This window comes from Macaca mulatta, chromosome 7, assembly GCF_049350105.2.
Source record: "Macaca mulatta isolate MMU2019108-1 chromosome 7, T2T-MMU8v2.0, whole genome shotgun sequence".
Lineage (NCBI taxonomy): Eukaryota > Metazoa > Chordata > Mammalia > Primates > Cercopithecidae > Macaca > Macaca mulatta.
The window spans coordinates 19,574,172-19,590,491 of record NC_133412.1 but is presented as its reverse complement, the minus strand read 5'-3'; the positions used below and the strand labels follow the sequence as shown (position 1 = coordinate 19,590,491).

General features: G+C 41.6%; 1 protein-coding gene and 1 non-coding gene across 5 annotated transcripts in view; both read left to right on the top strand.

The window, feature by feature from the left end:
* Positions 1–1,045: 1,045 nt before the first annotated feature.
* VPS39 (VPS39 subunit of HOPS complex) overlaps positions 1,046–16,320 on the top strand; it is a 47,009-nt gene continuing 31,734 nt past the window's right edge. Inside the window, exons 1-4 of one of the 4 annotated variants that reach the window (XM_028850337.2) lie at positions 1,048–1,272; positions 9,726–9,791; positions 15,598–15,630; positions 16,133–16,197. In XM_028850337.2, the coding sequence (XP_028706170.1) occupies positions 1,200–1,272; positions 9,726–9,791; positions 15,598–15,630; positions 16,133–16,197 (237 nt within the window). In that variant the 5' untranslated portion in view covers positions 1,048–1,199. 4 annotated transcript variants of the gene reach the window in all.
* Positions 10,034–10,130, top strand: MIR627 (microRNA mir-627). The gene is given in 1 exon segment (NR_032654.1): positions 10,034–10,130. It is a non-coding gene; the product is annotated as a microRNA mir-627 (primary transcript).

The window sequence follows — 16,320 nt, the reverse complement described above, 5'->3', positions numbered from 1 at the left end:
GAGGCTTATTTCACTCACTTTCAAGAGTTAGTGAATCATCTGTTGCCTAAACTCTTGCTACTCAAAATGTGATCCAGGGACGAGCAACATCTGGGAGATTTTTGATGCTCAATTGAGGGTCTTACTCTGGTCCTACTGAATCAAAAGAGGCATTTTAACACTGTCTCTAGGTGATTTGTATGCACATTAAATTTGAAAAGCATTGGCCTCAAATGGTTCTCAGGGTGATTTTGCCTTCCAGAGGATATACAGCAAAGAGACATTTTTATACCTCTGTAGGGAAGATACTGGCATCTGGTGGGTGGAGGTTAAGGATACTGTTAAACACCTTACATTGCACAGAACATGCCCCCTCCCCAACAAGAAATTATCCTGTCCTAAAGGTGGGTAGTGCTACCACTGAACAACCCTAGCCTAAGATGGTGGTTCTCAAGCTTTTAAATGCATGGACTCACCTTGGGGTTTATTAAAACATAGATTACTGTTCCTTCCAGAGTTTCAGATTCAGTAGAACTGGAATGGGCCTGAAACTTTGCATTTCTAACAAGTTCACAGGTGCTGCTGCTACTGCTGTTGTTGCTGGTCTAGAACAACCATGAAAGCATAAAGGTAAGGTGCTTGTACTAATTGGGATATAATGGTAATACTAAAGCTACCATTTATTGAGAGCTTAGTGTGTGTCAGGTGTTGCTAAGCGCTCACGATACTGGATCACAGGTATTTACACAAATCATTTTGCAGATCAGGAAAGTATGGCATCGAAATATTAAATTTTCTAAATCACAGCGAATTTCCTAATTGGTAGATCTCCGTCTGAGGTCTGACGCCAAAGGCCGAGTTTTTAACCATCACACCCATTGCCTAAAACAGTTCTAAGATTAACAGTTTGTTCCTTCTATGGTAAGCCCATGGCTACTCGGGACAGAGTGGCTCTGGGTAAAGAGTGACAATGGCAACTCAGCAACAAGTCAATTCCTTGAGAGTGCACCGGGAGGAAGGGGCGGGACTTCGGCTGCGGAAGGGGCGGGCCTAATCAGCAGGAAGTCCGGGGTTGACGATGGCTGTGTTGTTGAAGGGCCTGTAGCTGGGGGGCATCCTGGCCGGATCCCGGCCTACTCTTAGCCCAGCCTCGTTCCGGACCCCAACCCGGCCCGGAACACTGTGGGCGAGACGGCGGTGGCGACTCTCCCCTTGCCGCCATGCACGACGCTTTCGAGCCAGTGCCGATCCTAGAAAAGCTGCCTCTTCAAATCGACTGTCTCGCTGCCTGGGGTGAGCCGAGGGGCTGCGGGGCCGAGGCGGAGTCAGCACGGGAGCGGCCCGGATCTTTTCTGAGGCCGGGGAAGTGGACAGGCGTTCATCCGTGTGGGCTTCGGTTGGATGCTACCCGAGAGGGGCTTGGGATGAGAGAAAGCAGAGAGATGACCACCGGCTGTAGACATCGATGTCTATGGGGCTGCTTGGGTGATCCCAGTGATCCAGTCATTTAGGGGAGTTCCCCTTGCTCTTGCTCCCTGTGCAGAGTGAGAGGATGAGCTTTCCTTTTTAATTGTGCTCAGCTTTAGCCCGTTTTGATTCCCAAGAAGTCTTCATTTTAGAGGGCCAAAGCAGTAAGAAGTTCTTAGCCTGCCAGGGGCTTGAAGTTGTCCAGATGTTTGTGTTGTTTTCTAGATGAAAGTCAACCCTGGTTTTGGGGGCATAGAACAAGTTAACACCATATGCTATTTTTTCCCTATAGTGATCACTCGTTCACTTCTCATTCCTGTAGGGAACTCATGTAGTTAGCTAACCTTTGAGTCTAGCCAAGTGGTTGATTACCTTATATCCCAAGTGTCCAAGTTACCTAACTCTGTAGGCGGAAGAGTTTCCAGACTGTCATGAAACCTAATCCATAAAAACTAGCATAGTCCTTTTGGGATTGACTAGTGCAGAAGGCAGGGACAGACATCTCTTGTGTGCTCTGAAATACAAATGAAGGTTTCAGGGATAACGGTGAACATTGTGCTCTTATCTATGAGTGACTGGTTTGATACCAGCCCCCAAAGACCAAGGAGATCATTTCTAACTTTCCTCCTAATGTTTAGGTCCTAGAAATCAAGGACCATAAAAAGATGATTCAGATCCCTTAATCAGATCTTATACTGGGCTACATAGGTAACCATGATGGGCCTCATGGAATCTTGATGTGTCTGATATTATATGCATCAGCTGTTCACAGTGTCACCGAGTCATCCTTGCAGAGTTCTTCATGACTTCTTCTGTAGGGTCCTTTCACGAAGAATTTTCATGTTAATGTGCACCCTTCCTCCTTTAGCAGCTCTGGGTCTCTTTAAAATCACACCTCCACAGTAAGCAGTTCTAGTCCTTTGGGTTAAGAGGAGAATCCTATTTCCTCCAGACATCTCAAGAAAACCAATTTCTGTCATTAAATGCTCTCATTAAACATTTAAATAGAGGAGGAGAAAGTTTTTAAATGAAAGACGTGACGCTGCATGAAGGGATTAATTCCCCCATTGCTTCATCAGATATACGTATTAGGTGCCTACATGGGCCATTCTCTTTGCTAGGGACAGTAATACAATGATGAATAAGAAACGGTGCCTGTGCTCCTAGGACACACATTGGGGGGACAAAGACATGTGAACAGATTATGATACTAGAGACATATGCTGCCTATTATTGCAACATGGATGAGGGGGTACCCAACTCAGCTAAGGACATGTTTCTGAAAGGGATTAAGGATTAATGCAGCTGTTGCCACACTTGACTTAGCCCGTCAGAATCCTTGACTCCGATCTCCTGTTGGACCATTAGCACATAGTGCTCCTAGACTCTCAGTAACTCCACTTTGTCACAGTAAAAATTCCTTGCACCTGTGGTTTTCAGGAACACAGTTTTGAAATGATAGGTAGCTTTTGGCCTTCCTTGATCACCCACCAAACAGGAGAAATGCTCTTTGCTTCCTAAGGCGCTTTGGTACACATTAGGTTACAAGAGGCCATTAACTGCCTCCTGCTTCAAAAGTGCTTTATTTCCAGATTTGAGCAGCAGTAATTATTGCTGTTTCTAGTCATTACCCCTTTTTAACTACATTGTGTCTTTGGATGCAAAGTTCGTCCAGGAATTTCCAGAGGCAGGTCACACAGGGCCAAATAATATTTAAGGTGTAAATGTCTTAGAGACAACATACTCTGTCTCCTAGGAAATAGAAATCAGGGGGGCTGGGCGTGGTGGCGCATGCCTGTAATCCCAGCACTTTGGGAGGCCAAGGCAGGCGGATCACGAGGTCAGGAGATCGAGACCATCCTGGCTAACATGGTGAAACCCTGTCTCTACTAAAAATACAAAAAATTAGCTGGGCGTGGTGGCAGACGCCTGTAGTCCCAGCTACTTGGGAGGCTGAGGCAGGAGAATGGCGTGAACCCAGGAGGCGGAGCTTGCAGTGAGCTGAGATCACACCACTGCACTCCAGCCTGGGCAACAGAGCGAGACTCCGTCTCAAAAAAAAAAAGGGAAATCAGGGGAACATGATGAGGGTGATTTCTTTCTAAACTCCAAATATGTATAATCCTGCTGCCTTTTCAGCATCTTCATTTGGATGTCTCATAGCATAACCAAAACAGTTCTTGATTCCTCTCCCCTCAAACATGCCTGTCCTCCTGTATCTTACATCTCAGCAAGTGGCATTTCTATTTACCTCTTTGACTAAGGCCAAAAGCTTTGGAATCGTTCCTGACTTCTTTCATTCTCTTTTACACTATATCCCATCTATCAGCAAATCTTGTGTGTTCTACCCCTAGAATAAATCTGAAATCCAGTCATTTCTGTCTTGATAATTACTACTCTTGAAGGCACCATCATCTGTCACCTGAATTACTGTAGTAGTCTTCTCATTGACCACCCTGTATTTGCCATTGTGCCATTTTCAGTTTTTTATCTACCAGGTAGAGTGAAACTTTGAAAACCTAAATCTGATTCCATCCTCGGCTCAAAACCCTCCCATGGTATTACATCACAACTAGAATAAGTTCCAAAGTCTTTACCCTGTCTGGCAACATCTGACATGCGGAGGCCCTGGTAACTTCCCTGTTTCCTGTGCACTTACCTCTCACGCCTTTCTGGTACCAGTCCCACACAGCCTTCCTTGTTCCATCAGTGCACAAAGCACATACCCACCTCAGGGCCTTTACACTTGCTGCTTCCTCGGCCTGCCACTCACTTACCTTTGTATATATGGTTCATTCCTCATTTCACTCAGTTCTCTGCTGAAATGTCACCCAAATCAGCGGAACCTTCCCTACGTATCCTATATGAAAGAGATTGCCACATCCACCACTGTGCTGTTTTCTTAGCCTTATCTTCTAATCATGGGTCACCATCTACTGTTGTTTTATGTATTTAATTATTATCGCATCTCTCACTCCACATTAGAATATAAGTTCCCTCAGGGCAGGAGCTTTGTTTTCTACATTGCTGTATCCGGAGTACCTAAAACGTTTCCTGACTCATGTTGATATGAATAGTAATAGCTTGCAGTTGTTAAATGCTAATCTGTATTAGGCTTTTATAAAATAAGACTCCATTTTACAGAAGAAGGACCTGAGGCTTAGATAATTTAAGAAATTTTTCCAAGGTCACATGTCCTGTAAATCATGTCTGCTTCTAGAGCCTGGTTCCCAAACTTGAATGTATATTCAAAGCCTGTAAAAAAAAATGCAGACTTCATGTGTATATATGAGTATCTGTATGTCCATATATATGTACATACCTATATTTTCCAGAGAAACAATGGAAAGATAACTCAAAAATTACTAAAATGATGCTCATAGCAGAAGGGAGAGGAGAGGATAAGATGGACAATGATAGAAATTAGACTTTTCATCGTTTTAGCTTTGGAACTACAAAAATGTTTCATAAAAACAAATAATAAAATTTTATTTTATTTTATTTTATTGTTATTATTTTTTGAGACCGAGTCTCGCTATGTCGCCCAGGCTGGAGTCCAGCAGTACAATCTCAGCTCACTGCAACCTCCGCCTCCCAGGCGTGTACCTGTACAAGCCATTGTTGTGCCTCAGCCTCCTGAGTAGCTGGGATTACAGGCGCCTACCACCATGCCTGGCTATTTTTTGTACTTTTAGTAGAGACGGGGTTTCGCCATGTTGGCCAAGCTGGTCTCAAACTCCTGACCTCAGGTGATCCACCCACCTCGGCCTCCCAAAGAGCTGGGATTACAGGCGTGAGCCGCTGTGCCCAGCCAACAAAATTAAATTTTAAAAAGTAGGTTTCAGAGTACCACCTCAAAGCCATTGAATCTGAATCTCCATGTGCAGGGCCCAGGAATGTGCATTTTTAATAAGTCCAGGTGATTCTAATGCAGCTGACTGGGGGCTTATGCCCAGTTGAGAAGTACTGTTATTTGCCATGTTACCCAACGAAGGGAAGTGACTACTATCTTATTCATCTTTGTGTTCCCTGCAGTGGCCAGCATTAGGCCAGAAATGGAATTTATTACATGAAGCTGGACTGCATTGCACTGTTGGAAGGAGTTCCATTAGGGTAATTATGAGCAACAGGGCCTAGCCCTCCTTCCCAGGAGGAATTAAGTCAACCTGTGGCTCAGGGTTAGGCAGTCAGGAGTTTTCCAGGGCTGATACTGTTTTGCTTATGTGTGCGTTATGTGTTTGCGTAGTATGTCTCGCTTTCTGTTGTGTGTTACTGTCTTGAGTCTCAGAAGGGTCTGTCCACGCCATGCTGCACGTGCTCTGCAGGCTTGTCGTTCTCTGTGTTGTGCATGCACAGCTGTGTTAAATAACGTGTCTTAGAGCGTGGAGGACCCAACATGGGACAGGTCCTCTGGCTGATGGCACATTTAATCAATCAGGTTGATTTAAAAGTTTTCAGTGAATTTAATACATCAGAATGATTCCCTTTTATGACCAGTAGAATAGACATTTGATTTTTTTTTTTTTTTTTTTTGAGGTGGAGTTTCACACTTGTCACCTAGGCTGGAGTGCAGTGGCGCAACCTCTGCCTCCTGGGTTCAAGTGATTCTCCTGGCTCAGCCTCCCGAGTACCTGGGATTACAGGTGCTCGCCACCACACCTGGCTAATTTTTTTTTTTTTTTTTTTTTGAGACAGGAGTCCTGCCCTGTCACCCAGGCTGGAGTACAGTGGTGCGATCTCAGCTCACTGCAACCTCTCCCTCCGGGGTTGACACGATTCTCTTGCCTCAGTCTCCTGAGTAGCTGGGATTACAGGCACACACACCATGCCCAGCTAATTGTTTTTGTATTTTTAGTAGAGACAGGGTTCCACTATATTGAACTGGTCTTGAACTCCTGACTTCAGGTGATCTGCCTGCCTTGGCCTCCCAAAGTGCTGGGATTACAAGCGTGAGCCACCACACCTGGCCTAATTTTTGTATTTTTTAGTAGAGATGGGGTTTCACTATATTGGCCAGGCTGGTCTTAAACTCCTGACCTCCGGTGATTCGCCCACCTCGGCCTCCCAAAGTGCTGGGATTACAGGTGTGAGCCACCATGCCCGGCCCCTAGACATTTGATTTTTAAAAATGTTTTGACATGTCTTAGTTTGAGTTCACAAGAAAAAAAAGTAAATTAATCTAAAAATCTATTGGCAACAAACATTTCAATAAAAATGGAAAATAGACTCTTGAATGTCATGTTTAGGAATTTGACTTCATATTTTGGTAGTGTAGCTTCCTAAGATTTTTTAAGCCCCAGTGTGACAGCTTCAGAGATCTGCTCTAAGATAACTGACAGCAAATGTGAGAGAATGCATGGAGTGAATGAGACCAGTTGAAGCTGTCACAGGGGTCCCTGGAGAGACTCTACAGGAGGAGGCTGTCATGAGGAACCATTAGAGGTAAAATTGATAGACCCTGGCCAACTTGGGAGGAAGCTGAGGCTATTAAAATAGATAAAGAAAAACAGGAACTGGCGGGGACTTGGGGGACAGAGTGGAGAGAGAAGAATGGGGAAGATGGTGAACATTATGTTGGCCTTTTGTTTTGGTTACAGATTTTTATGCATGAGGGGATTTTTAAAAAATTTCTACTTCATTTTATTTATATCTGAAATATCAGTGGGTGGCCTAAAAATCAACTTTAGTATTGCCAAATTGCCTGATATCATGATACCTATAAATAAAGTTCTAAAGATAATATCTTTTACAAAGCAAGCATTGCAAAATGAATTCTTTTACTTTTTCATGTTCTGTCCCAGCATAAATCTCCAGCCTTCATTAGAGCTGCTGTTATTTCTGATTTCAACTTAATGTTATTAAGAGCACACAGTGTTACTTTTTGTGACCTGCCTTTCCTTTAAGACCACAAATCAAAGAAAGTAGAATCACTCTGTTTTTCTGGATGCCTAAGAACATCATCCTGGAGAAGTATTACTGATCCTTTAGATAAAGAATGTAGATGCTGACCTGTTTTAATAAATATAACTACTGTGTTTCAGACAACCTTTGGCTGACACCCATTCTTTTGACATGGGTGCCTTAGTAAGTACATCACAGCATGTGGTTGGGAATCAGACAAATTGGGGTTGGGATCCCAACTCTGCTGCTTGCCACATGTGTGACTCTGGAAAAGTTATGTATTCCCTAGGCCTTAACTTCCTCATCTATAAAATGGGGATTGGAAAAAAGGACTTACTTCAAGGGATAGTTGTGAGGATTAGTGAACTAACAGATGTGCTTAGCATTTCCTGGAACACAATACATGTGCAATAAAAGTTATCTATTTGTCCTATTATGCAAGATTTTATTTTGCAGAGATCCAGAATCAACAGAGTTTATGAAAGGAATGAGGGACCTTTATGTTATCAAAAAGCGAAGGAAGTATCTGTACATGCTTACCTTCCTCGAATGACGTAATTTGGGTCTGTCAGGGTAGTTATTTAAACTCTTTCGGAGCCTCTTTTTACCTAGACCAGTGCCTCCCACAACGTGGTCCTTCAACCACCAGCATCAGCATCATCTGGGAAGTCATTAGAAATGAAAATTCCTGGGCCTACTTTTAGACCTACTGAATCAGAAGCTCTGGGGTAGAGCCTAGCATTCTGTTTTAACAAACTCTCAAATAATTGTGATACACTAAAGTTTAAGAACCACTAGCCTAGACCATCTTTTAAAATGTACAATTTGCCTGGGCACAGTGGCTCACCCCTGTAATCCCAACACTTTGGGAAGCTGAAGGGGCATTGCTTGAGGTCAAGAGTTGGAGACCAGATTGGGCAATATTATGAGCCCTCATCTCTATAAAAATTTTTAAAAAAATAACTGAGCGTGGTTGTGCATGCCTGCAGTTGTTGCCACTCGGGAGGCTGAGGTGGGCATATCACTTGAGCCCAGGAGGCAGAGGCTGCAGTGAGCCAAGATCACACTCAGGAGGCTGAGGTGGGAGGATCACTTGAGCCAGGGAGATGGAGGCTGCAGTGAGCCATGATCACGCCACTGCTATCTAGCCTGGGCGACAGAGTGGAACCCTATCTTAAAAAATAAAAGTTTTAAAAAAGTGTACAATTAAATGGTTTTTAGTACATTCACAGAGTTGTGCAACTATCACCACAATTAATTTTAGAACATATTCATCACTTTCAGAAGAAACTCAGTACCTTAATTAGTATTTACTTTCCATTTTCCCCCAAGCCCACCAACCCTGGGCAACCACTAATCTTTCTACCTCTGTGGATTTGCCTACTCTGGACGTTTGATATAAATGGAATCATGTGGCCTTTTGTGGTCTGGCTTCCTTCAGTAAGCATCATGTTTTCAGGTGCATCTATGTTGCAGCATATATCCATACTTTCTTTCTTTTCATTGTTAGCTAATATTCCATTATATAGACATGCCACATTTTGTTTATTCATTCATCGGTTGGTGGACATTTGGTTTGTTTCCATCTTTTAGCTATTACAAATAATACTGCTGTGAACATTTGTGTACAAGTTTTTGTGTAGAATATGTTTTCATTTCTGTTGGGTGTGTACCCAGGAGTGGAATTGCTGGTTCCCAGGGTAGCTATGTTTAGCCTTTTGAGGAACTGCGAGACTTTTCCAAAGTGGCTGTCCCATTTTACATTCCTGCCAGCAGTGTATGAGGGTTCTAATGTCTTTATATTCTCATCAACACTTGTTATTAAATATTTTCTACTAGACTATCTTTTGAGATAATGAATTCTGTAAGCCTATTACGCTATATCATTTATTTTCCTGAAAGTAAAAGCATTTAAAGGATGCCTCTTAGCTATTATTTCTGAGGTTGGATACCTGGTTTCACATTTGTACTTCCATTTTGTGATTTTATAAACTTTCATCATATTCTTTTTAGCTGAATTAAAAAATATAGATCTAAAGATATATATCTTAATATAAGTATATATAAAATAAAAAATAAAAATCAATCATTTAATCTTAAACATACAAAGCCCTTCTATCTTTTTTATTAGTTTAATATTAATTGAGGCAGTGACATTTTTATCCTCTGATATGTCTAGCCTAGTAATTATTCAATAAATGTATTTTTAATTGGTTGATTCTCAAACATGAGTATAAACATTCCTTAGCTTTGCAAAACACCTGCTATCAAAAGCAACTCATTTTCTTGACACATTGATTTCTGATTACAAGCCCCAGCTAAAGAAATAGGGTTATACTCAAGCTGACTGACCTTTCTCAAAGCTGTTTTTTTTCCAGAGGAATGGCTTCTTGTGGGAACCAAACAAGGACATCTTCTTCTCTATAGGATTCGGAAGGACGTTGGTAAGTGCGTATTGCTCATGAAAAATAATAATAATCATCATCATGTTTTAATAGTCAGCTAGTATACAACGGTGAAATCAGTTATTCCTGGACCATTGAAAGAGAGAGTGAAGGTTAGAGGGAGCACGGTGGGAAAATGGGGAGAAGACTTGAGAATGCCTAGGGCTTTTCTCCTTCAAACTGTATTGCCCTACCTACATCTGGGAGGTGAGGATGAGTTGCTGGTTTACTTATTACTGAATTACTTATTACTGGTAGTGAGTCTGTAAGAAAAGAGGAGGTGGTGGTTTTCCTCCTCTTTTCTTAGAGACTCACTACCAGTAATAAGAAATACTACTAATGGGAATAAGATTCCTGTATATATGGTGTGGTGGTAGGAAAAAAAATTAGGAAACATTGGTTTAAAATATCTTATTAGCTTGTGAGGGGTAGACCAGGAAGAGAGGACCAGGGTTTGTGTTCATGTGCACTTCCCCCGGCTGCGTGACTGTGAGCAGGTTCTTTCCAACATCAGTTTTCTATAAACTCTCTGTCTCACAAAGTTGTTGGGGCAGATGCAATAATAGGCTGGAAGAAACTGTGAAAACTAAAGTTCTAATCAAATGTGACTGTCAGTAACGTAGAGTAATAACTAAAGTATTTGAAATATATTCTGTTAAAGAGTGTTTTTTTATTGGGGCAGAAAGTACCTCACTGCCCTTCCCTGTTTTCATTTTTGTGCTCTCTTTATGGAGAATAGATGTGTTTAGGTATTATGCCCTGAAGCCACTCTACAGAAATCTGCAGTTAATTTCATACCTTTCAATCTAATATATATTTCTCTGATAAATAGCTTGAGAGACAGCTTAAGATAAATAGAGCTCTCTTTTGGAACCTGGAGCAAGGGTAACATTGGGGGAAAAAGCACCTTACTAGTGCACCCGGCAAAGAGGAAGATATCCTGGTCAGTTTCTGCAGCAGGGTAAGAAAATAAACCAGAGAACAAAATAGAGAATTTATTTCATTTCTAAGTTTTTCAACTGTCCTCTAAATCAGGGGTCAGCAAACTTGTTCTGAAAAGGTCCAAAGAATAAATATTTTAGGCTTTGCAGTGTTGTAAGTACTTAACTCTGCCATTGTAACATGAAAGCAGCTGTAAGCAATATATAATGAATTGGTTATGTTTCATAAAACATAATTATGTTTCAATATGGTTATGTTTCAATAAAACTTTATTTACAAAAACATGCAAAGGCCTCAATTTGGCCCTTGGGCAGTACATTGTTGATCTTTGTTTTAATGTTTTAAATTTTTAATTCTTGGCCAGGTGAAGTGGCTCATGCCTATAATCTGAGCACTTTGGGAGACTGAAGTAGGAGGAATGATTGAGGCCAGGAGTTCGAGACCAGCCTGGGCAACATAGCGACACCCTCTCTACTAAAAATTAGCTGAATGTGGTGGCACGTGCTTATAATTCCAGCTGCTCTGGAGGCTAAGCTGAGAGGATCTCTTGAGCCCAGGAGGTTGAGGCTGCAGTGAGCTGTGATCACACCATTGCTCTCCAGCCTTAGCAACAGACCTTGTCTCAAAAAAAAATTTTTTTTTTAGTTCTCAGAGCCAAAATATTTGCATTCTGTGATATTTGCCTGGTCTATAATTTTAAAATTAAGCTCACATTTTAATTTTAAAGCTAAAAATGCTTATCTTATTCAGCATTCAACAACTGTTTTTTGACTGTCTACTTTCAGATGTAAGTAGTGATCAGAAATTGAAAACAAGACTTTACAAATGAAGTCTTTCAACACAGTATAGACCTAAACTGGTAATATGAGCGTTAATCTGGCTTGGAACCCTGGTGGCGACTATTCCTTGCTCTGTGATCATTTTATCATGTCAACTTTGACAAATTAGTTAATGTTCCTGGGCCTCAGTTTCTCCATAGGTAGCTTAAATATAGACAATTAGGAAATCAAACTCTGATTTGAAACTTTTTCTTCAAGAAATGTCATTTTTCCCTATACTCTTGGTGAACAGTGTAGTTCTGGCCCAGCGCTGGCCTGATGTGGGCCAGAAATAGACCTGGGCCTGTGTGAATTAGTTCTAGGGTTAGTTTGGTTTCTAGATTTGAGATATTTCAAGCCTAAATAGATCTATGGGTAGACTGTCTTTCTGAGGAAAGGGAGGGGATAATAGGGTCAAGAAAAGACTAGGGCTAGGGATCGTAGGCTCCGATCTGATCTCAGTCATTTCCCTGGAGCTCAGTTGAGCCAGTGACATTTTTATCCTCTGATATGTCTAGCCTAGTAATTATTCAATAAATGTGTTTTGAATTGGTTAATTCTCAAACATGAGTATAAACATTTCTCAACAGACATCTCTAGGCTTCATTTTACTCCTTTATTTTTTGAGACAGGGTCTTGCTCTGTTGCCTAGGCTGGAGTGTAGTGGCGCTATCCTGGCTCACTGTAGCCTCAACCTCCTGGGTTCAAACCATCCTCCCATCTCAGCCTCCCAGGTAGCTGGGACCACAGGCACACACCAACATGTCCAACCCATTTTTGTATCTTTTGTAGAGATGGGGTTTCGCCAGATTGCCCAGGCTGGACTTGAATTCCTGGGCTCAAGTAATCTGCCCACCTCAGCCTCCCAAAGTTCTGGGACTACAGTTGCGTGCCACCATGCCCAGCTAATTTTTGTATTTTTTTAGAGACAGGGTTTCACCATCTTGGCCAGGCTATTCTGGAATTCCTGACCTCAAGTGATCCACCCGCCTCAGCCTCCCAAAGTGCTGGGATTACAGGCATGAACCACTGTGCCCAGCCCAGTCTACTCTTATCTTGAACTGAGAGGGGTTAGATTAGTTCATGTCTGAGGCCTTTACAACTCTAGGTTTGTTTCAGTCGTGCTGAGCAGCGTTCTCAAAGTGTGGTCTCTAGACCCCTGGGGATCCCCAAGATCCTTTCAGAGGACCTACAAGGACAAAACCAAGTTTGCAAAAACACTGAAACATTTCATTTTTTTTTTTTCAACTGTATTGACATTTACAATGATGGTGCAAAAGGAATGGTGATTAAAACTGGTGGGCACCTGAACACAAATCAGAACAGTAGCACCTAACTTCAAATAGAGACTTGAAAAAAACAAGAAAAAAAAAGTGGTACCAAGCTGTACTAATAGTCATTGTGTAATTCTCACCATGTGCTCACCGTGGGTTTTTGTTTGTGTTTGTTTGAGATGGGCTCACTCTGTCACTCAGACTAGAGTGCAGTGGCACAATCGTGACTCACTGCAACCTGTAACTCCTAGGCTCAGGCGATCCTCCTGCCTCAGCCTCTCAAGCAGCTAGGACCACCAGCACACACCAGCATGCCCAGATAGGTTTTACTCCTCATAAAGATGAGGTGTCTCTTGTTGCCCAGGGTGGCCTCAAACTCCTTGCCTCAAGTGATGGGTTGTTGTTGTTTTTTCTTTTTTTTTTTTGAGACGAAATTTCACTCTTGTCACCTAAGCTGAAATGCAATGGCGCAATCTCGGCTCACTGCAACCTCCCCCTCCCAGGTTCAAGCAATTCTCGTGCCTCAGCCTCCTGAGTAACTGGGATTACAGGTGCTCACCACCACACATGGCTAATTTTTGTATTTTTATTAGAGACAGTATTTCACCATGTTGGCCAGGCTGTTCTTGAACTCCTGACCTCAGGTGACCTACCTGTCTCGGCCTCCCAAAGTGCGGGGATTATAGACGTGAGCCATCACGCCCGGCCAGTTGTGTGTGTGTGTGTGTGTGTGTGAAAGCTAGTTTCACTTAAGAATGTTCTTGGTTAGGCAGTAAAAGTTGTTATTTTTATTGTATTTTGACTTTTGGCAACACATCTTTTTAGTAATCTCTTGTGATATGATGAGAAGTACACATACAGTACTTCTGCTGTGTGCCAAGGCGTGAAGTCCGATGGCTGTCTTGAGGGAAAAATGCTTGTGTGATTGAGTTATGAGCTAAACTGGCTGCTTTTTTCATGGAGTATTGTTTTTGTTTGAAAGAATGACAGGTTGTGGTTTTTTCAGACCATTTGGATATTTGGAAGGTTTTTTTTGTTTTGTTTTGTTTTTAATGAGCAAAGGGAATCTGTTACTTTAAGGTAAAGGAACTGGCAGTATTTGTTGTGAACAATAAAGTTAGAGCTTTCAAGAAAAAAAATAGAATTGTGGAAAACTTGTGTTCACCCCACTGAGTGTGACAGCTTCTCCATAATTAAAGATTTTTTTCTGATGAGATTGGGGGTGATAATAATGAATGTCATTTTTTAACATCCTATAATGAAATGTAGGTCTGGATTGGAAAATCTGCATAACTCAGTAAACCAACATTTTCCAGATGACGAATGCATGAAGTTTTAAAATCATGTGTGAGTAAAAGATACATTCAAAGTGTAAGGTAGACCAATGTTTTTTGACGTGACGGAAAATGAAAAGTTCATTGACAAGTATGAGATTTCACTTTACGAGAAATTACATTTGTTAAGTGTTGGTATAGTGTCAAAGAAGAATCTGAAAAATCTATTAAAGTACTTTTCCCTTTTCAACTGTATATCTACATGAGGACAGATTTTTTTGTCATATACTTCAATCAAAACAAATTAAATTATCAAAACAGATTAAATGCAGAAGCAGATGTGGGTTCTTACTTATGGGGTTATTGTTATTTTTAAATACATACATGTTTTTAAATGTATTTAAATTTCTAATGTAAATATTCATGTATATAATCCCCAAAAGAGTTCTTTGAAGTCCTCAGTAATTTTTAAGATATCAAGATTTGGAGAAAAAAAAGTTTAGGAATCTCTGCCTTAGAAAATTCTATTTGTAAAGAGAATTATAGGCCTGGAGCAGTGGCTCACACCTGTAATCCCAGCACTTTGGGAGGCCGAGGTGGGTGGATCGCCTGAGGTCAAGAGTACAAGACCAGCCTGGCCAATATGGTGAAACCCCGTCTCTACTAAAAATATAAAAATTAGCTGGGCGTGGTGGCACATGCCTATAATCCCAGCTACTCCAGAGGCTAAGGGCACAAGAATTGCTTGAACCCAGGAGGTGGAAGTTGCAGTAAGCTGAGATCGCACCACTGCACTCTGGTCTGGGCAACAGAATGATACTCTGTCTCAAAAAAAAAAAAAAGGAGAATTATTAAGTGCAATAATAAGGCGCTTTGAAGTGTAGGAAGTGTCTGAATTGTTTTTTTTTCCTCATGAAATGTAACAGCAGAATACCAGGGCACACTCCCTGCAACTTTAGGGCCCTTTCTTCATCCCCTCTACTGAGGGACACATGGAAGAAGTGAGATCAGCTTTGGTGACATGAGTTCTTATGGCTGCCCCAAAGAGTCTCCCTGATTCCCAGAGGGCAAGGGCAGAGCTAGCTGTGGGGAACAATTCGGGTCAGCAGTACGAGCATCCTGTCCATGAACTAGAAGGCAGGTAGCAGGGCGTGGGCTCAGGGCACAGGCTTTAGAGTCAGCCTGGGTTTGCTTGTAGGCTCCCTCACTGGCTGTTACCTAACTGCTTTACCCCTCAGGGCCCTCAGATATGAGCTTGGAATAATAATACCTACTTCTTGGGAGTTGTGAGTTTACAGAAAAAAAAAAGTATAAATTTTTAAACCCAGAACCCAGTATGTAGTTATTGCTTAATGATAGCTGCTCTGATGATGATGATGATGATACTCTCTTTTTGACTCATTGGTGACTTCTGAGGCTGAATATTTTTGTCATCCCCAGCAAGGCTGAATTCACATGTTTTTATGGTATATAACTTTCTTCCCCTTTTTTGTAACAGTGCCAGCAGCTGTAGCATCACCTGAAAGTGGCAGTAAGTGTAGACGCATTGAATTGCCTTAGCTCTGGAGATGGGTTTGAGTGTTTGCTCTGTCTCCATGACACAGGACTTAAGAGTAGCTGCTGGAAATTAGTTGGTCTAGATCTGAGGATGCTTTGGGCTGGGTTTCATGGCTTGGGCTCTTATGTTTGACTGTTACTTTTTACACTCTTCCTTGTGGAACACTTTGCCAAGGTACTGATTTTGCAAGATAAGATCTTCAGACTCACAAGTACCTTGCAGCTTCAGTAAACTTTGTGTGATCCTTTCTGCTGATGCCGAGTGAAGGTGCATGAAACGCTCTGCTCTAAAATTGGAGTTGAAAGCATCTTACAGTGCTCGTAAGACAGCTGGCTATTTAGATCTCTGATTTTTAGTCTTTCAGGAACTTCTAAAGATTTATGTAGGACAGCAGTATGGAACAGTATTTTTCTAGTAGTGGTTTTTATATGTATTCCTGTATTTGGAACTTCCAGTGTTTATTTCTTTTCCATAGGTTGCAACAGATTTGAAGTGACACTAGAGAAATCCAATAAGAACTTCTCCAAAAAAATTCAGCAGGTAAGCAGTGATGGCAGTCCTTACAAGAATATTTGACTTATATGAGACCCTGTCACACTAGGATTTTGGTAATGTTATTTATGTATTTATGTATGTATATATGTATTTATTTATTTTTTTGAG